Source organism: Folsomia candida, unplaced genomic scaffold (assembly GCF_002217175.1).
Source record: "Folsomia candida strain VU population unplaced genomic scaffold, ASM221717v1 Fcan01_Sc003, whole genome shotgun sequence".
In the NCBI taxonomy this organism is placed as follows: domain Eukaryota; kingdom Metazoa; phylum Arthropoda; class Collembola; order Entomobryomorpha; family Isotomidae; genus Folsomia; species Folsomia candida.
Genome location: NW_019091195.1, coordinates 3,557,683 through 3,582,067, shown reverse-complemented (window position 1 = coordinate 3,582,067; position 24,385 = coordinate 3,557,683). Strand labels below are relative to the sequence as shown.

Here is a 24,385-nt window from a genome sequence, read left to right as displayed (position 1 = left end):
AATTATTTGCTAATTTGGTGGATTTTGCCAATCACTGACAATGAAGCCCGAGTCGGGGGAGTAGTACTTAGCGATAAATTCGATATCAAGTGCATTACATATTTTGTTGTATTCTGATTATTCTGAGGATGAATTGGACCATTTACGTTCGGGGTGTGGCCATAACTGGGTCGACGAAAATTATTTTCCTATTTTTTAATTGCTGACTAATTACTCTATTTTGCATGACAATATTTCTACGTACACATTTTTATTTATTATTCTTTGGAGATTCGAGGCATGCCATACAACGTCTTAACATATTTACCAACATATGTATGTGCTTCAGTTTTAGGCGTTTTAAGGCGGCCTTATAGATTTGTCAAGCCGTCCTTCCGTACGCACGATAACTCTATTTAAATACAACTTGAAATTTTGTATAGTTGATCTTCGGTCAAAAGTAAGGATGACTTAGAAGATGGGCATGATGGGTCAAGTGGTTGGTCGGTGGGGGTCATTTAACTAACAAAATGCGATGACGCCAGCAGTCTCGCTCTGATTTTGACGAAACCACGAAAATTATGTAGCATTAGATAAATTATTAAACACGTGTTTCAGTATTTTTCATAATGCTTAGCTTAAACGAAATTATGATGGGATCCGTGATCGAGAATTTCCATTTTTGTGACATTTATCTCGCGAGGGACATAAATACAGATTCTCGCTTATGGATTCCATCAGAATTTCGTTTAAACTTAAACTTAAAATGCGTGGGCAATGGGCATGAAGTGGTTTTTCCGATTTTGACAGGATCAGTTTTAAAATTTTCAGGAAAAAAGCGGAAGGCTTCAGTTGTACCAAGATCAGTCAAAGTCAAGATTTTTGAAAATGCCGTAAATTTTTCCAATTTTGACTTAAAAAATGCAAGAACCTTTCCCACACAATTCCATTGAAAATCTGCTTTTCAAAAAGTTCTCGTTTGTTACATTTTTCAAAATCTTCAAAATTTATCATAATTAAAAATTTGTGCGAGAAATTTAAATTCCGAAATTCTCGGAAAAAACCACGTCACGCCCACGAATTTTAAGTTTAAAGAAGATATGTATGATGGAATCTGAGAATTAGTACTTTCCTCCCTCGCGAGAAAATTTTCACGGTAAAATTGAAAAATCTCGCTCACGGATCCCGTCATAATTTCGTTTAAACTGAGCATTATGAAAAATCCTGAAACACGTGCTTAATGATTTATCTAATGCTACATAATTTTCGTGGTTTCGTCAAAATCGGAGCTAGACTGCTGGCGTCATCGCATTGTTAATAGTTATGTAAATGACCCCCACCGACCAACCACTTGACCCATCATGCCCAATGTAGATTGGATATTTAGCATTGGAATACTGATTTTTCAAAATCGTCATATCGAGCTGAAATGTTGCTTATGTATCTTAAAGGAAAAATATGGAATGAAATTGGTAAAATTTTTATCTGGAGCGACCCTATGGGGTGAACCATCCAGATTTTTAGAAATTGCTTTAAAAACATTAAATCCGGCACGGTGATACTTAATGGCTTCTTATGAAAGAATATGAAGTTAAAAGTGAGCAAAGTACAACCAGAGTGACCCTGGAGGCTGACCACCGTTTTTAGAAGTTGTTATTTCCGTCTGAAATTTGGTATTTGAGGGATAAAAACCACTTCTCGATAGCACACCCAGCTTTGGAAATTCAATGTGTTAAAGGTTTTTATGCCAAATTGCCAAATAATAGAGAATCTAACAAACATTTAACTATCCACAACGAGTTTGGTAATATTATGTCGGTCAATTCGGAGAAAAATTTAGAACTCACCGAGTAAGGACTCTATCCCTGACTCGGCTATATGGAGTCTGCCTGCACTATTGGTTTTTATTGAGTATTTTAATTTCTTATTTAATTTTTATGTTAGTTAAATTGTAACGAACAAGCAGTTTACGTAAAAGCATGAATTTGTGGAATTTATGTACAGACAGACAGACAGACACATGGATACACAAGGCTGGATATTATAATATCCAGCTTTTCAAAAAATGAAATTTTCCATTTTTTCCGAGTTACGGCCGAACCCAGAAACACCGGCGTAGCCGTTAGTGATTGAAGAATCCTGGGTCCGAAAGCCCTCTTATCCGGACCAACTAGTTTAACCCTGAATAACTCTTGAACAGGCAGACATAGGGAATTAATTCCTGAGAACGAAATCATCCTAATTTTTAGCCTTATTTTTTAAGCTAAAAATCTCGAGTGTACTATTTCGAAAACTAAAACGTTTATTTTGAAGAATATCTCAAAAATATAAGTTTTTCAGCCAATTCTTATCTCACAAAATTCTATAATATACCAAAGTGATCGTATGATCCAGACCGATCGATTGACACCCCACTGGAGGTTGTGGGATCACTTGACCCGGATTTGACCTAGAGGGTCATCTCAATCTTCCAACTTAGCAACGGTCCACTCACACCATTCTTTCAGTGCATAATAATTAAAATTTAAATTTGTGTTGGAAACAATTCACTTGTCGCAACATGTATAGAATGATAAAGTGTCAAATAATATTGAATTATGACAAATACAGGTAGTCAGGGTGGACATTCGATGTTCTATACATTGCAATATTTTTCTTGGTATTATTTATTAGTTTCTTTTGGCTAATTAAGAATAATTATTGTCGCAGAAACCCCAGATATACCGACAAGCCTCAGGAAGCAAAGTGTCGGCATGAATTCCTCTCTGGACGAGTCGTTCCCTCTGATGGATCAAGCGAGGATAAGCCAGCTGAGTGACATTCAGTCGCGATGGAGGGTTTGACCAGAGCCGTTCAGCGTATGCCGCTCCCCTCGGCCACATCTACTTACCAGCAAAATTATTAACGCTATATCATGTAGAATGGATGTACACGTTCTTGCCTACACTTACTTTCATGTCCATATTGTACTTGTCACCCTAAAATGTTAAGTTACATGAGTAATTCATGTTCGCGAATCTATGTATACACATTCTATACACATTTTATTAGGTAATTAGAAGGCGACCTTTTCTGACCACAAAGTAGCGACTCCTCCAAGTAGCTTTCCTGATTCATAAAGCTCCATCATTTTTTCTCGCCCAACCAGATTTTCAACTTGTCCCAAAATATCGTTAGCGTATATGACCTGCCAGGTCTTGATAAGAACGGCTGGATTCACATAATTACCCCTCCACGGCCCGTACCTACACATTCCATACAATGTAACAAACGTTTGTTTCAATCAGTTTCTTTCTTTCGTCCATACATTTGTCCGGAAGCTAAAATTTACCCGTGGTCGAGGTATACGGTATCGTTATTGGAAAAAATTACTCGATAGCCATCCTGATAGATTCCGGTTGAAAGATCGTCAGTAGCTTGAATTCAGTTAAAATACTCAAATTAATTTGAAATTGAAATGTGTAATGTCGTTATTTCTAAATATCGTTTTGGATTATCGGGTAGATTCATAAAAGTCGTGTTTCGAAAGAAATTATCAATCCGATAATTTGAATATCCTGAAACGAGGGAAAAATTTACCTTTGCTCCAAATTTGAATGATATAATCGTCCGGGCTCAAAAATTCTCTAGCATGACTAGTCATTTCTGACGTCCACACGATAGCATCAATTGGTCGTCCATCATTGGCTTCTTTCAGCTTTGTTAAGGCTATTTTGATATACAACCAGTAAATCATTAAAGAGAAACTTAACAATAATGAAATTCGATGCATGAGTAGATTACCATTTTCTTGAAACAATCCCCAAAGATCCATTATCGTCTTATTATTTGTCTCCATCCATTCGATGATGTGTGGATATTTTAGCCAACATTTAAAAGAAATCTCATCACCACCTGGTTAAAGATTTAAAACACCACTTGTGTTATAAATATTTTGCCTTGATTAAATGCTATGCATAATTACCCATATGAAATACATCCTTGTCAAACACGTCGAGAAAATCTCTGAAGAGTTCCCCTGCGTTTGATAAATTAGTTGTGAGTTAAAGTTATCACAGTATCCTGATGGCTGATTGATTAAGTAAGAATAATATACCCAGGATGTTGTACATGTTATTGTTGAGTGGATCTATGTATTAATTTAAAAGAGTAGAAATTTTAATAATTATCGAATTGCATGCATAATATGGCAGATGTTGCATTTGTATTTGTTTACTAACTGAGTTGACCGCACGGCGGCTGTATGCAGTAATCTTGATAAGGCTCAGCATTTACGCAAAGGGACAATTCGCCTGAAATTAAATCACTGATGTATAGTTTACATTCAAAATAATTGTCATACAAATTTGTTACCTAAGCCTTCTTTTTCTCCCCATTGCCAACCGTTCCCTGTGAAGAAATTAAATGGGTTTTTAACAAATAGTGCCATTCATAAATTATTATATGTGTTAATGCGACATAAAACCTGCATGAGAAGGCATGTCGAACTCAGGAATAACCTACACATGATAAAATCAGTATATTTTTTAAAGTGATAGAGTAAAACATATGATAAACTATTTAACGAGATAACCTTAACTCCTCGTTGGTTTGAATATACAAGAAATTCAGAAATGGCTTCGGGTGTGTAAATTTTTTCTGACCCATAAGTCCCATATTTTATCATCTGTGGAACCCGTCGTGCGTCAAACGGGAACGAACTTTGATAAAATAAAATTTTCTATTACGTGATTGCATTGAGCTTTAAATAATCACATAAGATGATGCCAAATTACTTTGAATCCGTTATATGCCAATGGAACATGTTAAGCTTGTTGTACGACATCCCGTCGATAAGTCTTTTTAAATCTGAGACAGGTATGAAATTGCGTCCTGTGTCGACGAGAAGGCCTCGATAACGAAACATGGGCTTATCCTCAATTACTACTGAATTTACAATCTATTGCAAACAATAGAAAGGATTTGCCGTTATGCATTTCAATCACATTACGTATGTGAGTACTACATAATAAATGCAAGATATATATAAACCTGCAAATGTTGTCGTTCAGAATCAAAGTCAATCAATTGTGCTAAAGTCTCCAACCCATGTCGAACGCCGAAAAACGTCTTTCCACTGATCGTGACAGACACTTGTTGGAGCGCAGAAATGATAGTAAAATTGTACGACTCATCTGTATTTAGTGTCAATTTTGTGTCCGACAGTTCAATATTCAGTTGAATAACGACATTTCGTACTGGAATGGGAGGATCAACGTGATTCTCTGGAAGTAGCTGTACATAATTTCCAAATAATTTGTTTTTGTATGTGGGTGACAAGTAAATTAGATATCTGTTTATGCTCTTGAAACTTTAATAAATCGTACTGCTCGAATATGTCCATTAAAAATTGATTCTGCTTCTCCAACCATCCTGAAGAGAGTTTCATTACTCTCTCCTGGAAGGGACGCTGGAGAAAATACCATACGGTCCAAAACGAAACCAGTCAAGGTCTGTCCAAGCTCGACCTATTTTTTAAAAACCCTTCGTTATTTAGTGAACAGGATTTTGGTTCTAATACTTGTAACACATATAAATATGATGCGTACTCGACCAGACGGATAGGGCCATAGTGACGCGTAGGGACCGCAGGTCAGGATACAGATATTGAAAGGAACCTAGTCAATATGTTCAAATGATCAGTTAATATTTCTGAGTGTATCATTTATATTATCGAAGAAAGTTTCAGAATAATGTCGATAGCAAGACGCTTTCTTTTCTGCTCTTTAAAAAAAATGATGGCCCTGAAAAAGGGGTTGAGTTATAGGCTATAACTCAACCCCTTTTTCAGGGCTATAACTTATAGCGATAGATTTAAAAGTACGCATTCAGGTGGTGCAACGATGGATAACATCTTCCCTGTTGGGAGAATTGTCAAATTATCTTTTAATGGCCACCAAACCAAGTTTTCTACAGCCAGGGATTCAAGAATAATTTTGATTCGACATTGGGATGAAATTAAAACGTACGAGTAAAGCAAATTAATTACATGAAATTGCCAAAATAGGTTAGCGCCATTAATTATGTAAAACATGCTCCTTAAGGCACACTCATTAATACATATTTTGTAAGTATATTCATTTCAATACAAACTTTTTCTGTGCTGTTTGACTCGGTCTCTTCACGTTGACAAGCTGGACCGTCCTTAGTATCTTGGATACATCTGTAAGTCCAGGGGTAGTCAGAGTCCCTATTATAACATAAAAACGCCATTGTCATAAACTTAAAAATTACAAATATGAAAATTTATAAAAATCTGTAAATGTTCTTCAACTTACGAAAGGCAATGACTACCAATCACTAAACTGCAAAGTACCATCCATCCTAAAATGGAGGTTTTTATGGAATTATTTGCATCCACCATGTTGAGTGCTAGTATGCACAAGACGAAGTGAGGCGAAAACAATAGTTGACAAGCTTAATATCAGTAAATATGACACAATCCAATAAATGCGATGATAACGCTATGATATCAATTTTAATTGAAATATTATTCAAATGTAGGCAATTAGTGGGAAATCGATAAATTTTATTGATGCCAGATGCAGGATAAATGTTGGTAATGCGAGCACATGCAACTTGCATGGATAATCGATCTATTTGTTTCCACGAATTGAATGAATACCTGTCATCCCGACTTGGAATTTTGAAGTTTTACGTACATGTTGTCAATAAAGACTGGACAGTACAATGAAAACTTGAAATGTTACACCTCATATCTGAGGCGTAACATTTCAAGTATTTATACTGATTGGATGTTTTTCTTGACCAGTTTTATAATTTCAGCATGACATCATGTATATATGGACATATATGAGCATTCAGACTATTGAAGTTAGCCAAAACTGGAATGTATGTATGATCCAAATAAGTTCATGGACCAAAAGTGGGCATGTCTTATTTTTGCAGTGCAAAAACTGGAAATCATTCCTGGACAATAGCAGCATGGCAAATATTGTATCGGTTCAATGCATCAAGAGGACGCACTGCAAAAATAAGAAATCAAGTATTCCTTTGTAATAAATGACAGTTGCAAGGTCAACAAAGAAAGCTTGCGAATACCTTCAAATGAAACAATAAATAATTAATTTTCGCGTTTATAAGTTTTACTTGTAAATGTGTATAAAATATAAACGAATGCACAATTGTACACTATATACATATGTATTTATTTACGTATGTACATACTAGGGAAATCTTTCACTTTACCTCGTATTTCTCTAATAATGCGGTCTAAATGGCCAAGCTCATAGTCATACTTAATTTTTTGTCCGTCAGGGGTACGAGGTCTGCAGTACACTTTACCCTTTTCAATCGGAATGTCAAAAAATTGAAACGTCTTTTTAAGTCGCAGTGACGTATAATGTCTCACTATTTCATTATAATTAGCACAAAACACTGCCAACAATAGTTTACGATCTTCTTTCGCATGTTCGTAAAAATCATTAATGAACATTATTATCTGCTCACGCAATGGATGACTTTGTAACGACCGTATGATTGAGAATTTGTCTGTTGGAATATCCCAATTAAATTTCGCTTCTCTAAATCTTGCTGGATACAACACTGGAGAAATTGACTTTAAAAACTTGTCGAGCCAAACCAAGCAAGAGGATTGTCTTGTCGTGTTTCCTTCCTCTTCCAGTTGGTCGACCAACTTGTCTAATTCGTTTTGGTCGAAAGAGTCCCAACGACGTTTCTTGATGGATTGTAAGTTTCGAAAAAATCTTGAATTTGGAAGCATCGAGAATATTATAAATGTTTCATCCTTGACAGAATAAAGGAGGTGGGAAGAACAGTCTGGATTAGAGAGCCTGGATTTATTGAGAGAATTAAACATTGACAAGTAAAAGTTGTTCACTATTTGGATCGGGAAATCCAGATCGTAAAGGTGCAGATAATTCATGAGACACGTGTAACCGAAGGATATTAAATTGATAATGTTCATGTATTTTACAACGTTGTAGAAAAAGCCAGCGTAAGAAATTTGGTTGAACGTAAGATACTCGTGAATCGTGACCAACCTCTGGATTAATGTTCCAATAAAATATACAGAGTCATGTTCTGCTTCTTCTGTTGAATTATTTTCACCAGTTTTGGACGCATAAATAAATGATTGCGGAATTATTGTGGAAATATTGGAAGAACTGTTAGTGCTGTCGGAGATTGGAAAAAACTGAGGTGCAGTTGATGTTGTTGCTGGCGTTAGAAAATCAAATCCCCTGAAAATTACAATACCGGTGATCAGAGTCGTGTAAAAGTTTAAAAAATGATCCACTGGTTTTGGGTAGTGAACTCCAGGAATGAATAAATTAATCCAAAGGTCAATTATGTCAAAACAGAGCCAGGGTATTCCGTATAATGGATTTTCTAAAACAGGTCGAAATCTCCACGCCGTTTGATTAATATAAAATGTCACCAGCCAATTCACTAGTAATATTACGGACATTGTAATAAAAAACTGCACAGGGCTCCAGAATATTAATATAGAATAAAAACACATCCGGATTCCTGCGTGTTAAAATATAATCAATACATTCCTCAAGATCAATAATGCGAATTAGTATATAAATGGTGTTATTTATTTAGATATATTTTACCAATTGTTAAAATTTGAACGGGAATGTTTGCAATTAGGAAAATGTCGCCTGGTATTTTGAGATTAATCTGATGACGAAATCCAGATCGGAAGCAATCTTGAAAGTGTAGCACCTTCTTGTAAGTCAAATAGTCCACTTGATAATTAGCAGCGGATATAGACGCCGTGATTATTGTGAAAAAAACGGTGGCGAATCTATCCTCTTGATCAAAATGGGAATTCAGTTAAGTTTTAATTTTTCCAGCAAAGTACAAGTAAAATATTTGTTACTAACGGTCGACAGTCGAGTACAGCCTCAGTTTAGCATTCCGATTTGTTTCGAACATAAAAAATACTTGGAGCAATGCAGCCGGGACCGTTTTAAAAAATGACTCAACCAAATCGTAGTGGCTTTCAACTAGCTGATTTTTCTTTTGATCAACTACAAACTGTATTTCTTTTCTGTTCAAGAAATGCATACATACATTATTCCATGACATGAGCACATTTTTTGACAATGTCGAAATTCATAAACTCAACATACATACCTGGAAATATTGACCCTCCTCATTCGAAGGATGTGAAGTTGTTGATTCCTTCGCCTATTCTCTAAAAACGCAGTTGTATATCTGCACAATTTGAAAATTAAAATATATCACATTATGTACCCTTTGTTCTTGTAGGGTTTGTCTACCTAAATAATTTCATGGTTAGCGTGAGATGTGCCAGCAGCCTGAATAATATTAGAGATTTGTGCTTTTTATTCAGATACTTGCCTCGACTTCCGGAAATTGCATCTTTACTGTACAAAACAAACTGGTCAAAAAATACAGCAAAAATTATTTCATATGCATACAAAACACAACGCATCATACAAGCTTACTTTAAGGAATCAATAATTGATATTAAGAAAGCAGAGATCAGATGAAGTCCCAAAATTGCAGCAGCTATAATTTTCCTGAGATCGCCCACCACAATATTTACGTAGTTTTTAAATGTACCTCAATTTATGCATAGACATTTACTCTGATAAGTAACTCACGGATGAGTCATGTCTTCTGATCCCGTGTAAGTTAGTGCATTGTACGTGTTTTTAATGAGAAAAAAGTTGTCCACAACGTACTGAATGGTGCTGATGAGATATTTCAGCAGTGGGAGTTGGATGGGTGCGCCCAAGTCGTACCACGCCTCCGAATATTCATCCTGCATAGAGTCGTCCGACTCCTCCGCCGCCACGCCCTCCTTCTGACGACCAACTTCCTCGAGTTGCAACGATAAGGTTGCTCCACCGGTCGAAATTTGCGCCATAATTTGCACTATCCGAGTTGAAGGGAGTATTTTATTTGACAGTATTGAGTCGACCTCCTTTACCGATGTTGCGATGTTACAGATATGAACATATGTATATATGTAGATATATTTAAGTTAGTTTAAATAACGATAAGATAACGACCCGTGGTGTTTGGATTATGACAGATTTCATTAGTTTACTTTGTTCTGTGTATGCATGGAGTAATGAGCTCATTACGTTACTAATGAGTCGTTAGTCATTTCATTATATATAGATAATATCCAGTGCAGATTTACAGATATTGATACAGTCTACGTCACTTTCTGAATTTCAAAAATCGCAGTATGAATTTTAAAATTAAAATAATTTTTAAGCTTGAAAGTGAATTTTGCAAAATCAGAATTTTTTAACTTGCATCAAGGCCACAGACTTGGCGTGGGCAGAAAAAAGTTGTGTTTCTATTTATTGTTAGAAATGAAACATAAAACGCTGTTACATAGTTTTAAAATACATATGACATACACTGCTTCTTCCAACCCTTCTGAATGTGGGAACAGCTCCAAGCTTACAGTTTTTAAAAATTTCTCATGGTCACCAAATCCTTGAAACAACTGAAATAATTAATGCGCAGCGCACAAGTTCTTTATTGTTCATGTTGTGATAATTCCATATATTTATATATATATTAGAATATGCATAATATGCCGATAAATTTACTGTGATAAATGTGAAATGAGCTTGAAAAAAATTTGTTCTCGGGGAGACGAACCGTCTCCTTTGAAGACATCTGACCCCCGGATCAGGGAATATCCACGATCATGGGGAGGGCTCTCTCGTGGAGGTTATCATCAACAGCGTGCAACACATGGGGCACATACTCTCGTCATCCATGACGGACAATTAGCGGAACTTTTTCATCGTAGGAGGTTTCTGCATCTCAACCAACATTTTCATTCATCATATATTTACAAGTTTATTATCCTCTTTGTTCAGGGTGCTCCAAATGGTTGCAAAATCTCCCCAGTTCTTGATGCAGCAAAGGAGAAAACGAATGGGACTGCCACCGTTGGATTATCGGAAAATATGGGAAAAAGAAGATAAGCGATTTCTACGACGGTCTTTGAATGATTGGAAATGTTGCATTGAAGAACCCAAATGGACAGATTCTTCATCAGATGAAGATGATGAAAACAAGAGAAGAAAGCGAAAGAATAATGTGACATCCAAAAAATCATCAGATTTAACTTTATCCAGTGGTCCATTCCTTGCAAAGTTACTAACAAAATGGAGAACCCCCAAACCACTCCCACCAGGCACCCACCCAGACCCATTGGAGGACATACTGAAATATACAAAGAAAAACGTCATTGAACCACCGCAGCACAAGTCCAGTAATGAGCAGAAGATTAAGTCATCCTCCTCCTCGTCATCCTCATCATCGTCGTCCTCAAGTTCAGATTTTGAAAAGAAGACAAAATCCAAAGCAAAAGTAAATCGTAAGGGAGCAAAGAAACATGGAAAATTGTCGTCATCGTCGTCATCCTCATCCTTATCGTCAAGTCTTTCAGTTGTGAGACATACCTCATGGACCCCCAAAAAAGTTCCGTGTAAAGCGTCAAATTTGCCCTCAAAGAGAAAACCAAAACCAAATGCATCATCTTCATCTAGTGACTTCTTCTGAGATCTTCATCTTCATCTTCAAATTCATCAATAGAGGCTATTGTTGCAAAACAAGAATCTGCTGCGTTAAAAAAGTTGAGAGACGGATCTCCGTCCTCTTCTTCCGATAGCTCAGATGCAGGAAAACTTCTACGAACGACTAAGCATAGGCGCAAAAACTCTCTTAGTTTATCCTCAAGCTCATCGGATGATTATAATGCCAGACACCAAAAGATGGCAGAGAAACCAACATCAATTAGTTCACCTTCATCCCCCTCGGATACCGTTATTAAAAAGGTTACAGAACACAAGACTATGGCTCCACCCAAGGCTGCAAGCGCACCAATTTCTCGAAATGAAGAACCCCCATTTGTAGTACCACTTTACTCAGTAAGTGCTCCTATTCATCTGTCAAATCATTCTATACCCGAAGAAACTAACAACATTCCACCCCCAACAACTCGAACTTTGCATACAACTCCCCCAGATAGTCACTCTTCCAGCAGTAGCAGTGATTCAGATGAGGTTGTCAAGAAAGTTGTGACTACGGCTATCCCTAAACACCCTTCTTCAAGTTCTTCATCAAGCTCGTCTTCACTTGAAGTTACTAAACAAGTAGTGAAAAAGCGACCAATTCCTGCAACCCCTTTGAGCTCTTCTTCAGGCTCGTCATCGGAGAAAGTTTTAAAAAAGACTGTGAACAGACCACCCACTCCACAGTCAACCTCGAGCTCCTCTTCAAGTTCCTCAGAGGAAATTGTAAAGAAAGTTGTGAACACGAAGCCCATTGCGCCAACACCGAAACCTCCATCGACCTCGTCTTCAAGTTCATCTTCATCGGAGGAGATTGTTAAGAAAGTTATAACCACAATTCCGCCAACCCAGACTTTGAAATCTCCGTCAAGCTCTTCTTCAAGTTCGTCGGACGAAATTATAAAGAAAGTTGTGAACACGAAGCCCATTGCCCCCACACCAAAGTCTCCGTCAAGCTCGTCCAGTTCGTCAGAGGAAATTATAAAGAAAGTTGTAAATACAAAGCCCATTGCCCCCACACCAAAGTCTCCTTCAAGCTCGTCAAGTACGTCGGAGGAAATTATTAAGAAAGTTGTGAACACGAAATCCAATGCACCTCCACCGAAACCTACGTCGACCTCATCTTCAAGCTCATCTTCATCGGAGGAGATTGTTAAGAAAGTTATAACCACAATTCCGCCAACCCAGACTTTGAAATCTCCGTCAAGCTCTTCTTCAAGTTCGTCGGACGAAATTATAAAGAAAGTTGTGAACACTAAGCCCATTGCCCCCACGCCAAAGTCTCCGTCAAGCTCGTCAAGCTCGTCGGAGGAAATTGTAAAGAAAATTGTGAATAAGAAGCCCCCTGCACCGAAACCTCCGTCGACCTCGTCTTCAAGCTCATCGGAAGAAATTGTAAAGAAAATTGTCAACAAGAAATCCATGCCCCCTGCACCAAAAATTATATCATCGCCGTCTTCATCTTCGAGTTCGTCTGAAACAATCGTGAGAAAGGTGCGACAAGTCCAAGTGAAAAGACCAACTGTTAAACAACCAAGTTCATCATCGTCAAGCTCCTCTCCAGAGGATACCGTCATTAAGAAAGTTGAAAGAAGGGTCGTTACGAAACCATGAGCATTTTAACATTTATATTTGTATTACAATCAACAAGGACAACATTGTTCAACAAAATTATATTGTAGTTTATACATACTAACTAACATCACAAAATTAGAACATATGTAGATCAGTATCACAGATTATGCAGACAAGGAATAAATCCGATTCACTCAATGGCCCCCAAAACGTACGCGTAATGGTCACACACTAAATTCAATCGATATCAAATTGGGTTGTGAGGGTCATCACAATGACCTTGAAGCAAGTAACAACTTTCTGGCTGAAGCTGATCAGAATGGATGCCGAATTTGATGAGTCGACGATTGTGATGATTGAGTCTGGAATATACTAATGGAGATCTTGAATCCGGATTAGACCACAAATTTTCTGCCATCGCTGCTCCACGAGGCCATGTTTTTGAATCCATATTTTGAGAATTCACCTGAAATGAGTTCATATCCATAAAATTAAATATTATAACTCACAGCTAAACCCATGTATGTAAATGTAAGGAATCAATCAATCACTAACTTTCTCTGACCAAAGAGTTCCTTCTGCCCCCAACATTTGTCGTTGTGATGGCTTTTTTGCCACGTCTTGGGAGAAGTTCATCATAAATGAAGGGAGTCGGTTGTCATAAAATTTCTATTAATTTTGAAGAAAAGTAATTGAATAAATTTAGCTGAAAAATGCGTATTTTACAGCTTTATAAGTATGTAGTGCAAAACCTGCCACAATCTGTACGTGTACACGTGCTCTTGTCCCAACCAGGTTCCTGAAACATGAGCGTTAGCATTTTTAACTATTTTCAAGGCATGCAAATGTATTCAAATGTACCAGCTCCTTGGTCCAAATAAGAACTTTCAATATTGGACATAATGAGTTGGTAATTTTCTTGCAACAAATCGCGAACCAGTTGCCTGTTTCCATCCCAAACTTGAATGATGTAGGATGACGAGTTTAAAAATTTTCTCCCATTTGATCTAGCAGTGAGCCCACTCGTCCAAACAATTGCTTTTAAATGTTTGTCATTATTTGCTCTTGTTAACCGTTCCAAAGCTACATGATTATTGGAATATGTATGTATGTATCAACCATCATCAAACGAATTTGTACAAAAGTCATGTAGGAATTATTGCATACCTTCTTGTTGAAACTTTCCCCAAGTCGAAATAAAATCGAAATTGCCGTCGTTTTTATTCCACTTCAACTCAGACTCCCAACAGTTTGCATTCACTTCATCGCCACCCATGTGAAATAAGTCGTTGTCAAATACTTCAAAGAAATCTTGATATAATTTCTCTACAACAGACAGAGGAGAGCTTAAATGTAAATGATGTAGGACTAATATGTAAATGTGTCGAATGTGACAAAAATGTGACAATAAAATCTTACCCAGTATTGTAAATGTATTCGGATTTGTTGGGTTCAGTTGACCACAGTTTGGCTTTTATTTGTATAGAAATAAAAATGAATGCATAAGTTAAACAAAACATATTGAAATATTTTCAAACCATGGTGCAATACTGACCTGTCCACAATATTGCCTCCAAGGCAATTTGTTTATACAAAGAGCGAGATCACCCAAGCCTTCAGAAGGCCCCCTACCAGTGATAAGATAACATTTGTATTAGTTCATGTAATCTCGAAATTTCGATATTAACGTTAGCAAGTTACTCCAACATCGAAATCTCGCAATGGTAAAATGCTCGAGATTACATGACCAAAATATACACCATTTTCAAAATGGATTTCTTTCTATGAATATGTGAAGCACAAACCACTGCCATCCGTTTCCGGCATGAGCCGGAGCGTCGAGCTCAGGCAAGATTTTGACCCCTCGTGAACAGGCATAGTCTTTCAAGTCTTTCATAGCGTTGGGATAATAAATTTTTTCTTCACTATACGCACCGTAGAGACTCATCTGAAATTGTATTAGATCTAAGAAATAACATAATGTGAATCTTCAATCGCTCGTAATGCTCAATCACCTTTGGCACTCTTTGACTGTAAAATGGAAATGAGTTTGAGTCGGTGAAGTGTATATGGAGCACATTTAACTTGTTATGTGCCATTCCATCAATCAGACGTTTCAGATCCGGAACAGGAAGGAAATTTCGGGCCGTGTCGATTAAAATGCCTTCAGAAATATTAATTAGTCTTAATTTTATGTTCATCCTAGGTAATATGTTAAAAAAATTACCACGATAAGGAAATGCTGGTCTATCTTCAATTTCAACTTCGTTCACAATCTAGGGATAAGAATGTGTTGCAGATTTTATGTAATGGTTACTTGCGTGACATAAAATGTATGTGCGGTTAAATTAGCGTGTGACATTTTATATACGAAAAAATACCTGAAAGGATTTCTGATATTTGTCGAACGCAATTAATTGGCCCAAGGTCTCTAAAGCATGACGAGCCCCAAAAATATTCGTAGCGTTGATTTGTACTGAAACCTGGACTCGTTCCTCAAAGTCACACTATAGATAACGTTAATGCAGTCATTTGGCGTGGATGCAGAAACAACTTGTAAAAGTAATTTTGAGCTACTATTTATGCACATACGTCTGCCGGGGACGATGTAATGTGAATGTTGAAACTCTCGTCAGTATCCAAATTGATTTTGTAGCTGTCTTCTGAGATAAATATGTTGACATTTACAGTATTCTCAAGTCCCGTCAAATCCGATTGTGGGAAAGATATTGTTTGAAGCTAATAAAACCAGTTTCAAAAATATTTTGCCCATAATAATGATATATGTAGCACTTACATATACTTAATTATAAAAATTTCGAACCTTTTCAAGCATTTTTCTGAAAATTTCCCACATTTCATTTAGAATTAGACTTGCTTTATTTTCTTCGCCAGGAATGGATGCCTGAGTCAAGTGAATTGCATTTGCTGAGAACTTGGTGAGACACTGGCCTAGTTTAACCTAGGGAAATCTTTAATGATTAACGCTATATACTGCATAAGAATTGTCATGTTTGATGTATTTACATATCTACATACTTACCATTCCGACGGGGTATGGCCAAAGTGCCTATAAATATGGACATACTTTTATATTTATATTCGTAAATTTTACTTATATTTTAGATCATTTTAGAAGATTTACCCCATATTTTCCGCAATTTAACCAACACACCTACATAATTGATAGCAATTACACATAATCCTATTAAAAAATAATGATTCTCTACTTTATACCTCAGGTTCTACTGGTTTCTCATTTTCCCCCAAGAGATCTCTGATGCAACCTCGTGAAGCATCGCACCGATAAGTCCATATCGAGTCGACATTTTTGTACACGTCATCAGGGTCAGGCGTTGTACTTATTGGCTCAGTTTTTCCCTCAACACTTGTAACTTCCGGCTTAGGTTGAGCAATTTGAGGAACTTTGAAGTCTGTGAGATCAGAGTTGTCTTGTTGTGACGTAAAATCCCGGTCAACCGAAGTGAATACGTCGCTGTCTCCGGCATTTGACTCAGGACCCGTGACTTCATTGAATTTAGGGTCGTACGTCGCCGTGAAAGGAGGCGGTCGTTCGGCTGGTCGCCAGTGAGTGACCAGAGCGACGAGAAAGACGACTGCGACGAGGAGGAAGAGCAACCCCTTTCGCAACTGCGGCACACCCTGCATGTCAACACCCCCTCCGTCAACCAGTAAGGATTCCGTGGGTGGTGACCAAGTTGTGCTGCCCTCCTTTCTGAGCATCAGTCGACTAGTTCACTTTGTAGTCTGGACAGCAATGAGTCAAATCAGTTAATGGAGTCTAATCAGTCAGTAGTACAAGGTGTGACAACCCCACTAATAATAATTATCCTGTGGGGCATTTTGGCTGGAGTAGTGATCAGTTTGCCTATAACGACGATAATTATTTATTGCGTGCAACAATAGCTTGATGTCTGTCAAGGTAGAAAAACTCCTGTCGGATTTGCGTTTCAATGGAGGAGTAGAACTTGCCCCACATAATGTCCCCATACAATACCACGTAGCTCAACAACCAAAGCCATCCAAATAAATAATGCACTTGGTACTGCAGATTTCAAAGGATATTAAATTTGGTTTACTCTCACTTTGCAGATATGTGATTAAAATTAAACGCCACCGTTGGCTTGATGGTGCGGTGTGTTATTATTATACGTCTCGCAATAAAAAAAAAGTTGGAAAGAGTTGCATCTCTGCATAAATGAGGCAACAACAACCAGGAATAAGTTTTATGGGTTCTTGTTACTGGTGGTGGTGACACGTTTCTCCCAACCGAACCATAATAAATGACACATTCTACAAAAATGAAGTGATGGTGCTATGGAAAAATGCTAACACTGCAGTGCTACAATTATATATTTTACAAGTAAATAATAACACAAAGACTTGATACGCCGTCAATGGTTTGCTAATGTAGCGAATCGGTAATTCTGCAACTTCACAACAGCCAACAATAGGACATAACTTTAATCTGAATTCTTCATCAATGACACCGCTCTCTGAGAGGAACAAATCACAAATTGCATTATGGCTGGCTCACTGACACAAAAATTTTCTAAACAAGGATTTTGTTCAGTCCAGTCCTCCACGCTTTCAATCCAATCCAAATAAGATTTTTTTGTTAAGTGGTGTTGCAGGCACACTATTATTCTAAAGCTAAACCCCAAGTTTGAAGCTATTGCTGATCCTCGCGTTGCAAACTTTTTCCTTGTCATTTGCATGAACTGTGACCAATTCACCTCACTTCACTCTGTACTATGTACGTACCTTATTACATATTCATATGCATATGGTGTTGATTGTGCAGCACTAGTTATCAAATTTCAATGTGTATGAATTAGCATAATAATGCAATGATGTTTTGTTTGATGCTGATCGGAAATTATCGATGCGAACGACTCCCGTTACAGGGCATCGATTGTCTAATATTCAATAATAATAATATTGTTTTAAAAATTCAGAGTTACATGGATGACAATGTATTTTGTGAGCCTGTTGTCAAAACTATGTAGGTAATAATTACACGCACAAAAAACAATGCTTCTAACAATACTCAGTTGTATTGGAATTGTGTGCTTTTAATACACACGCTTGTACTATGCACCTCAGCCAACTTGGCGTGATTCGAATATCAGAAATGACATTCAGAAAATGGTAGTCAACCTTTTAAGTTTTAACACAAGCAAATGATAGAGACTTACAATAAGCTGGAAAGAAGTAGGGCTGCAAAATGCAGGATATATTCGCATTCTGCAAGCGAATTGAGTACTGAAAGCACTTTAGTGTGCAATTGTTGGTTGGTGATAACACTGATAATTGTATTTGCAGAGATAAAGATAAACGTCATTAAGCCAAGAATATCAGAAATGAGTGAGACATATTTATATGAATGAATGCTGAATCCGATAACCTGGTGATTCTAGACATACGTATGCAAATCGAATAAGAATAATAAGCATATCAAACCATGTCTTCTAAATATTTTCATGTCAATTCAAATATTATTTTTGATACTGTGTACCTGATCATGATGAGACGAGGTTTGCATCTGCGTCGATTCACTAAAACAACGGATTTATATTTATTTGACGTTAACCCAGATTTGTGTGTGATTATCCCGGTGATTTTATTACAATGCTAATTTAATTGTAAACTTGCTAATGTGTCGACCTTAATGAGCTGAGCAAAATGCAGCGACGCTATGTCAATAATAATTTGTTCGTCTTGCTCATGCCAACCTCTTCTCTTCCGGAGAAGCACAAACTAATAATAAAAATAATAATAACAAAGAATTGTTATAACATGCGGTTCATAAGTAATATGTATGCCATTGAAATAATATGGGTGCATATGTACATGTACACAATTACTTTGACTGCTTCGATTAGTGGTGGGTTATGCATGAAAAATTATACTCGCAGAAAAATAACCTAGAATTTTGGCTTTTAATTTGCCAGATTATACATGTAATTCTCATTGTTGACTCTGCACATGTGTACTTACTTATATTCAACTTCCGGCGATTCCTCTCGTAGCGACTAAACTTGCAGCGATATATTCCCCTAGGTAAAGACTTACTCAAGTATTTATTTATATGTACATGCATACATACATATGGCAAAACGTCTGGATTGTTGAAATTGCACAATTATTTGTAATGACAGTATGAAACAAAGCTATCGTCGGTTGAACCATAATAATAAATGTTTTTTCTGCAGTTATGGTCAAGGTAAATCATTACATTGACTTTTAACAGGATGAGTTGAGCAATTTAGCAGATACTGATAATTGACACGCTTGTGGATTATTATTAGAATGGACAGTTAAAGTAGGAAATTAATTCATTCCAGAATAATGATGGGCACACTTTTGTATAACCTTGACCCTGGGCTGGGCATAAATAAAAGTTTATTTTTTTCATCGAGCGTGCAAATAGTTTTTTCATAAACGACTGTTGGAATCGTGACAGTATCCAGAAATTTGATAACAGCTCTCAGGTTGGAGGCGATCTGTGTGAATCCCACGATTTTTCATTCGATTTGTATGATGTGCCAACCTGGCGTCAACCGTGATAGTTCTATTCTGCGGACTTGACCACATTCTTTCTGCAAAGGCAGCACTTCGGGGCCAAAGCTAAAAAATGTTTATATATTTATTTCTGCGACAAACTCTGTTCGATATCGCAAATTAATTACGATCTTTTGAAATATAGAAGACTAACCTTCATTTCCATGTTATGTTGATCTACCTGGTTAGCGATATCAAATTATCGATTATTAATCGTTAATCGAAGATTAACGACTGAACAGGACTACAAGTAAGTCTATAACATAAATGGTTGGGGTAAATACCTTTTCTGACCACAGAGTGACTTCCGCCCCTAGAATTTGTCCTGTGGTTATTGCATAATATGTAGAATTTGCTCCAAGATGATGCTCGGCAATCTTAATTAAGTCGTTATCGTACAGGTTCTGAAAAGGGGTATATGTATGCAATTTACAACAGGTGAAAATTGGTACCCGTGTATGGCAGGATAACGTACCTGCCATGTTTTTATTGTCCAGAAGTGATCAAGGCCAAGCCAGGTTCCAAATCTAGAGATTTTTACATATTTAAATAGCAACAATTTCCGCATTCATAATTTGTCCAGTTACATAAACTAACCCGTGATCAAGATAAAGTGAATCAAGGTTTGAAAAAATCACTTTATATTTATTTTCTAATAATTCTCGAACTTCGTACTGCGTGGCTGAAAAAATCGAAAGCACTCATCTGAAAAATTATTTAAATTGCGCAGCATCAAAATACTCCGACTGCATACCTCCTGTCCAGATTTGGATTATATAGTCACTCGGATGAAGAAAGTGCCTGGCTCTATTTGTCATGTCACTTGTCCAAACTATCGGCGTTATATATTTCCCCCCATTGGCCTCTATGAGCTTATCGAAAGCTCTGCCTTGAAAATATCCCCATAAATCCATGTAATCATTTGTTCCCCTATTCTTTAACCAGTCTCGCATATCTTGGCGAGATGACCAACAAGGAAAGAACACTTCGTCACCACCCTACAAACATGAAAACCAGTATTAAGTGGATACATCATTTCATAATACTTTACATCCGAATCTATGTATAACCGCAATTCGCTTCTCACCATGTGAAATAAGTCATTGTCAAATACTTCCAGCATGTCTTTATAAAGCTCGCCTAGTAAATACGGTAGGAACATTCAGACAGTGACTTTTAATTGCAAGTTACAATTAGTTACAATATTTCTAAGTACCCATAACCAAATAAGTGTAGTTATTGATGACGTTGAGGGTCCCACAGGGCGGCTGTCCACAATACTGCCTCCACGGTTCAGCATTTACACATACTGCCAGCTCACCAAGTCCCATAAGTGGACCCCAGTTCCTGATTTATGGGAAAAAACTTGAAGGCATTCATTTTTTATTTTTATTTTCTTTGTATATATCCTTACCATCCATTGCCTGGTTTTGCCATTTGCCATACAAAATTTAAAAAAAGTTAGTAATTACTAGGAATATATAGGAGCTTTTACGTATTTTGAATTTTCTTATTACCAACATGAGCTGGAAGGTCGAGCTCAGGGATTATTTTTACTCCTCTTAATCTTGCGTACAAAATAAGATCTTTGAGGTCCTTGGGGGTGTAAATTTGCGATGCTGAATATGCACCGTATGTAGTCATCTACCAATTGAAGTGTTAAAATCAATATCTTTGTTTTGTCGTCCATATGCTTCAAAAACTATATGACCATGAAGAGGCGAAACCTTTTTGTGGAACGAATTCTTTCTTGCGAAACAGTGCCAAAGTAGAATTTTCCCCCTATACTTGATACCCAAATTTAATCACTAGTCAAAACAAAATGTTCGAAAAATAGAAATGAAATGTAGAGATATGAGTACACGTAAGCGTTCATAAAAAGGGGTTTCACCTCTTAATGATTAATTGAAAATACCTTACATATGGGATTCTCTTTGAATAAAACGGGAACGAGCTTCAAAATATGTGAATGATTTAAATTAAATTGAGACACTTTGAATTGAATCACAACCTACCGTGCCAACTTACTTTGAATCCGTTAAATGAAGATGCAATACATTTAGTTTGTTATATGACATTGCATCAACGACCTTCTTCAGGTTTAGTATCGGAATAAAGTTTCTGGATGTATCAACCATTACACCACGATACTTGAAAGCTGGTCGGTCCTCAATTTCGGCCTCAGCAACAATCTAAGTAAATAAAAAAATTCTTAATAAGAGTGCTCACAAAAGTAATAAGTTAGCAAAAGTTATGGGCAAAAACTTGAAGGCATTCATTTTCTTCGTCGAAAGCCAACAGTTGTCCAAGACTCTCCAATCCGTGACGAACTCCAAAAAATGTTGCCCCATAAATTTGTACTTGAACCTTGACTGAGGAACCCTTTATACATTTAAACAAAATTCTTATGTATGTGTAAACATGAAATTGTACAACTTTTAAATTCAAAGGATTTGCACATACGATGATGGCAGATGTGACGCTGAGGGAGTAGCTTTCGTCGGAATTTAATGACATTTTTGTTTCGTCACTTTCAGTTGTAAGCGTAATGGACATTCTATTTCTCTCAATGCCTCGTCCATTCGATGTTAAAGGGAATGCAGATTGGCCCTCAGATTTTGGATGCATCTATTATCGAGTGATCTTTTAATAATATAAATACGCATCATTTTCCTTATTATAATATTCCATGCAAATATTGCTTACCCTGAACAAAGAGTCGAGCAAAACATTTCCAGCATAGCCCAACATTGCCGTTACTGCTTTGTGAGGCGAGTGAATAGCTGTAACTTCTACATTTTGTGGATAAAGTGGGATTGTCTCATGGCCAAGCAATGCCTAAAATGAGACGTGTTTAAGGTATGTACATGCATGGCTCATAAATAGACAAGTAATTCTCATTGTTTATTTACCTTAATCGTCGGAAATGGCCAAAGTGCACCAAACCTACCACAATTTAACCAGCAAACATTTTGAGGGACTTTGGCCACAGTATTTCTAGCCAATTGTCTCTTGCAAATTGATTCCAAACAAACCCACGTCCAGGGAGAGGTGCTTAAAAATATCAATATTACATTGCATATTCACTTTTATTTGCATTCCTGATTCAAACTTACTACTGAATGTCATCGCCATTTGGGGATGCCAACTGGCGTGCGTGTAAGGAGGAATTCCGATAAGTCTGCAACAAGTTTTCAACCGAGGGAGTCTCAACTGACCCCTCACCCTTTGTTGAACTGAATCCTCCCTCCTTATCACCCCCCTCGATAAGGGCTAAGCTCCCAATAATTGAATTGTTGAAGAGTAAAAGGAGGAGAAATAGCAGATACAACTGGAAACTACTTATTTTTCTGCAAGTTCGTCTTTTGGTTGGGGAATTATTGCCCAAGGAGAAGAAGATGAGAATATTATTATTGGTGTTCATGATGTTGACACTTTAGAAGATTGTGGTCATCTAATCGTATATGTTAATATTTCCTCCACAACATATCTCACTAACCACCATTTCAAACTGCATTCTACGTTACAACAAATTGCTCCAGTTCCAAATTAGAACTTCCAATCATAAAAAACATTCAGGGTGCATACAGTACACAGTGCACTCGCCAGCAAAAAAACACTCTAATAATAATTTTTGAATGAATTTAAAATAATTAATTGATTTCCGCGAGAGTCATGCGACAATAGATTATGAGCTTAAATGAAGTCCAGTTAGTTGTTTGCAGTTAAGCCACTTGAAGCACATGGCCGTCAGATGCACAATTAAAGTATGTTACAAAACATAAAATCATTAGACCTAGTTTCACAGCTCGCACGCAGCTCATCGTCTCACTATTTCATTTGTTTCCTCACTTATGCACACAAACAATAATAAAAAAAGAACCCAGTTTAAATTCATGCAATATAAAAATCTCTGATTGTTTGTGACCTTTAACTTTAATAGAAAACTCGGGTGTCTGTTTTGTATTTATTTACACACTGTAACTTTAATCACACTTCACACATTTGACCATTGTTTATTTTGTACATTTTTAACGAACGTGAATCCAGACAGTTTGGTATAGTCTCACAACATGCACAAATGTCGAGAAAATTGTAAAATTCCAGTAAATGAGACATGGCACAGCATCGTCTCAACCCATGTGCACAACTGATAACAATTTATTGCTAAGAGAAATATATTGTAATGTAATTATTCTTGAGTTGAGAGTGAGACCAACTGCTTGAGATTAAGTTGATTAAGGCTTATTTATTGCAGACCTTGTTCAATGCTTGTTGGTGGCAACGCTGTTAAATAAAAGTAACCTACACCACGGAGGACGGTGACGGATAGGATAATAGCAAGTGCAGTAAATTTTATCACATTTTCAGTTCAATATCTAAAAATTCTTGGTGCCTTCATTCACGTTGCATGATACAGCGATGTGATAGGTAATGAGGTACACGAGATGGAAGTAACACTTTAAAGTGAGACATTTCTCATGACAAAAGTAAACCTGTCGGCCACCTCCTTTTCCCTTATTAAATTATCATTTGTAAGTACTTGTTGTACGGCGAACCACCACATCCGTGCGTTTTTGATTATGTCGCAATTGCCTCAAAAAGTGCTCACAATTCGCATTGTTCCATTAATTTCTGCATCTTGA

General features: G+C 36.9%; 5 protein-coding genes across 11 annotated transcripts; 1 reads left to right on the top strand and 4 right to left on the bottom strand.

Annotated features, from left to right (window-relative positions):
- Positions 1-2,612: 2,612 nt before the first annotated feature.
- Positions 2,613-6,766, bottom strand: LOC110845814 (chitooligosaccharidolytic beta-N-acetylglucosaminidase). 2 transcript variants are annotated; one of them, XM_022092325.2, is made up of 18 exons: positions 6,297-6,746; positions 6,112-6,208; positions 5,568-5,636; positions 5,346-5,486; positions 5,011-5,253; positions 4,755-4,918; positions 4,553-4,679; positions 4,445-4,478; positions 4,333-4,368; positions 4,200-4,271; positions 4,076-4,108; positions 3,944-3,997; positions 3,763-3,873; positions 3,559-3,687; positions 3,311-3,395; positions 3,047-3,224; positions 2,931-2,957; positions 2,613-2,861 (listed from the first exon to the last, which is right to left on the bottom strand). In XM_022092325.2, the coding sequence occupies exons 1-18, from the start codon at positions 6,380-6,382 to the stop codon at positions 2,667-2,669; spliced, it is 1,881 nt and encodes a 626-aa protein (XP_021948017.1). In that variant the 5' UTR covers positions 6,383-6,746; the 3' UTR covers positions 2,613-2,666. The 2 variants fall into 2 exon arrangements, with proteins under 2 accessions (XP_021948017.1, XP_035705167.1); XM_035849274.1 differs by lacking the exons at positions 2,613-2,861; positions 2,931-2,957 and having other exon boundaries at positions 3,083-3,224; positions 3,287-3,395; positions 6,297-6,766.
- A 311-nt stretch (positions 6,767-7,077) lies between these two features.
- LOC118434853 lies at positions 7,078-9,992 on the bottom strand. 3 transcript variants are annotated; one of them, XM_035849269.1, is made up of 7 exons: positions 9,639-9,992; positions 9,480-9,554; positions 9,291-9,398; positions 9,145-9,225; positions 8,892-9,058; positions 8,619-8,819; positions 7,078-8,529 (listed from the first exon to the last, which is right to left on the bottom strand). In XM_035849269.1, the coding sequence occupies exons 1-7, from the start codon at positions 9,902-9,904 to the stop codon at positions 7,187-7,189; spliced, it is 2,241 nt and encodes a 746-aa protein (XP_035705162.1). In that variant the 5' UTR covers positions 9,905-9,992; the 3' UTR covers positions 7,078-7,186. The 3 variants fall into 3 exon arrangements, with proteins under 3 accessions (XP_035705162.1, XP_035705163.1, XP_035705164.1); XM_035849270.1 differs by having other exon boundaries at positions 9,291-9,412; positions 9,639-9,694; XM_035849271.1 differs by lacking the exon at positions 7,078-8,529 and having other exon boundaries at positions 8,710-8,812.
- Positions 9,993-10,585: 593 nt separating this feature from the next.
- LOC110846778 (flocculation protein FLO11) lies at positions 10,586-13,193 on the top strand. The gene is made up of 3 exons (XM_035849050.1): positions 10,586-10,813; positions 10,881-11,312; positions 11,570-13,193. Exons 1-3 carry the CDS (start codon positions 10,620-10,622, stop codon positions 13,191-13,193), a joined length of 2,250 nt encoding a protein of 749 aa, XP_035704943.1. The 5' UTR covers positions 10,586-10,619.
- On the bottom strand, positions 13,194-18,519 carry LOC110847372 (chitooligosaccharidolytic beta-N-acetylglucosaminidase). Of its 3 annotated transcripts, XM_035849273.1 has the most exons (17): positions 18,374-18,519; positions 16,392-16,922; positions 16,300-16,329; positions 16,198-16,224; positions 15,979-16,116; positions 15,747-15,893; positions 15,536-15,661; positions 15,382-15,430; positions 15,170-15,318; positions 14,960-15,102; positions 14,710-14,782; positions 14,574-14,625; positions 14,322-14,480; positions 14,016-14,237; positions 13,907-13,953; positions 13,710-13,823; positions 13,194-13,620 (listed from the first exon to the last, which is right to left on the bottom strand). In XM_035849273.1, exons 2-17 carry the CDS (start codon positions 16,896-16,898, stop codon positions 13,402-13,404), a joined length of 2,202 nt encoding a protein of 733 aa, XP_035705166.1. In that variant the 5' UTR covers positions 16,899-16,922; positions 18,374-18,519; the 3' UTR covers positions 13,194-13,401. The 3 variants fall into 3 exon arrangements, 2 of the variants coding, with proteins under 2 accessions (XP_035705166.1, XP_021949998.1); XM_022094306.2 differs by lacking the exon at positions 18,374-18,519 and having other exon boundaries at positions 16,392-17,882; XR_004834301.1 differs by lacking the exon at positions 18,374-18,519 and having other exon boundaries at positions 13,599-13,620; positions 14,092-14,237; positions 16,392-18,223.
- Positions 18,520-19,539: 1,020 nt separating this feature from the next.
- On the bottom strand, positions 19,540-24,131 carry LOC110846442 (chitooligosaccharidolytic beta-N-acetylglucosaminidase). Of its 2 annotated transcripts, XM_022093207.2 has the most exons (17): positions 22,856-24,131; positions 22,652-22,793; positions 22,446-22,577; positions 22,203-22,367; positions 22,005-22,121; positions 21,768-21,931; positions 21,660-21,693; positions 21,257-21,383; positions 21,154-21,163; positions 20,956-21,086; positions 20,827-20,879; positions 20,494-20,737; positions 20,337-20,421; positions 20,215-20,266; positions 20,024-20,143; positions 19,894-19,920; positions 19,540-19,805 (listed from the first exon to the last, which is right to left on the bottom strand). In XM_022093207.2, exons 1-17 carry the CDS (start codon positions 23,161-23,163, stop codon positions 19,614-19,616), a joined length of 2,103 nt encoding a protein of 700 aa, XP_021948899.1. In that variant the 5' UTR covers positions 23,164-24,131; the 3' UTR covers positions 19,540-19,613. The 2 variants fall into 2 exon arrangements, with proteins under 2 accessions (XP_021948899.1, XP_035705876.1); XM_035849983.1 differs by lacking the exons at positions 22,652-22,793; positions 22,856-24,131 and having other exon boundaries at positions 22,203-22,382.
- Between the last annotated feature and the right edge of the window lie 254 nt (positions 24,132-24,385).

Coding starts and splice junctions, on each gene's coding strand:
- LOC110845814 (XM_022092325.2), bottom strand. CDS start 6,382: ATGGTGGATGCAAATAATTCCATAAAAACCTCCATTTTAGGATGGATG. Junction 4,369..4,444: donor CGACATGCCTTCTCATGCAG/GTTTTATGTCGC, acceptor ATTTCTTCACAG/GGAACGGTTGGCAATGGGGA. Junction 2,862..2,930: donor AGTACAATATGGACATGAAA/GTAAGTGTAGGC, acceptor GCTGGTAAGTAG/ATGTGGCCGAGGGGAGCGGC.
- LOC118434853 (XM_035849269.1), bottom strand. CDS start 9,904: ATGGCGCAAATTTCGACCGGTGGAGCAACCTTATCGTTGCAACTCGAG. Junction 9,555..9,638: donor TCAGAAGACATGACTCATCC/GTGAGTTACTTA, acceptor GGGCGATCTCAG/GAAAATTATAGCTGCTGCAA. Junction 9,226..9,290: donor CTAACCATGAAATTATTTAG/GTAGACAAACCC, acceptor CAAATTGTGCAG/ATATACAACTGCGTTTTTAG.
- LOC110846778 (XM_035849050.1), top strand. CDS start 10,620: ATGAGCTTGAAAAAAATTTGTTCTCGGGGAGACGAACCGTCTCCTTTG. Junction 10,814..10,880: donor GAACTTTTTCATCGTAGGAG/GTTTCTGCATCT, acceptor CTCTTTGTTCAG/GGTGCTCCAAATGGTTGCAA. Junction 11,313..11,569: donor ATTAAGTCATCCTCCTCCTC/GTCATCCTCATC, acceptor ACTTCTTCTGAG/ATCTTCATCTTCATCTTCAA.
- LOC110847372 (XM_035849273.1), bottom strand. CDS start 16,898: ATGCTCAGAAAGGAGGGCAGCACAACTTGGTCACCACCCACGGAATCC. Junction 16,225..16,299: donor TAAATTGCGGAAAATATGGG/GTAAATCTTCTA, acceptor CCATATTTATAG/GCACTTTGGCCATACCCCGT. Junction 16,117..16,197: donor GGCCATACCCCGTCGGAATG/GTAAGTATGTAG, acceptor AGATTTCCCTAG/GTTAAACTAGGCCAGTGTCT.
- LOC110846442 (XM_022093207.2), bottom strand. CDS start 23,163: ATGAACACCAATAATAATATTCTCATCTTCTTCTCCTTGGGCAATAAT. Junction 21,384..21,659: donor ATTCAAAGAGAATCCCATAT/GTAAGGTATTTT, acceptor TTCAATTGGTAG/ATGACTACATACGGTGCATA. Junction 19,921..20,023: donor TCACTCTGTGGTCAGAAAAG/GTATTTACCCCA, acceptor ATCGCTAACCAG/GTAGATCAACATAACATGGA.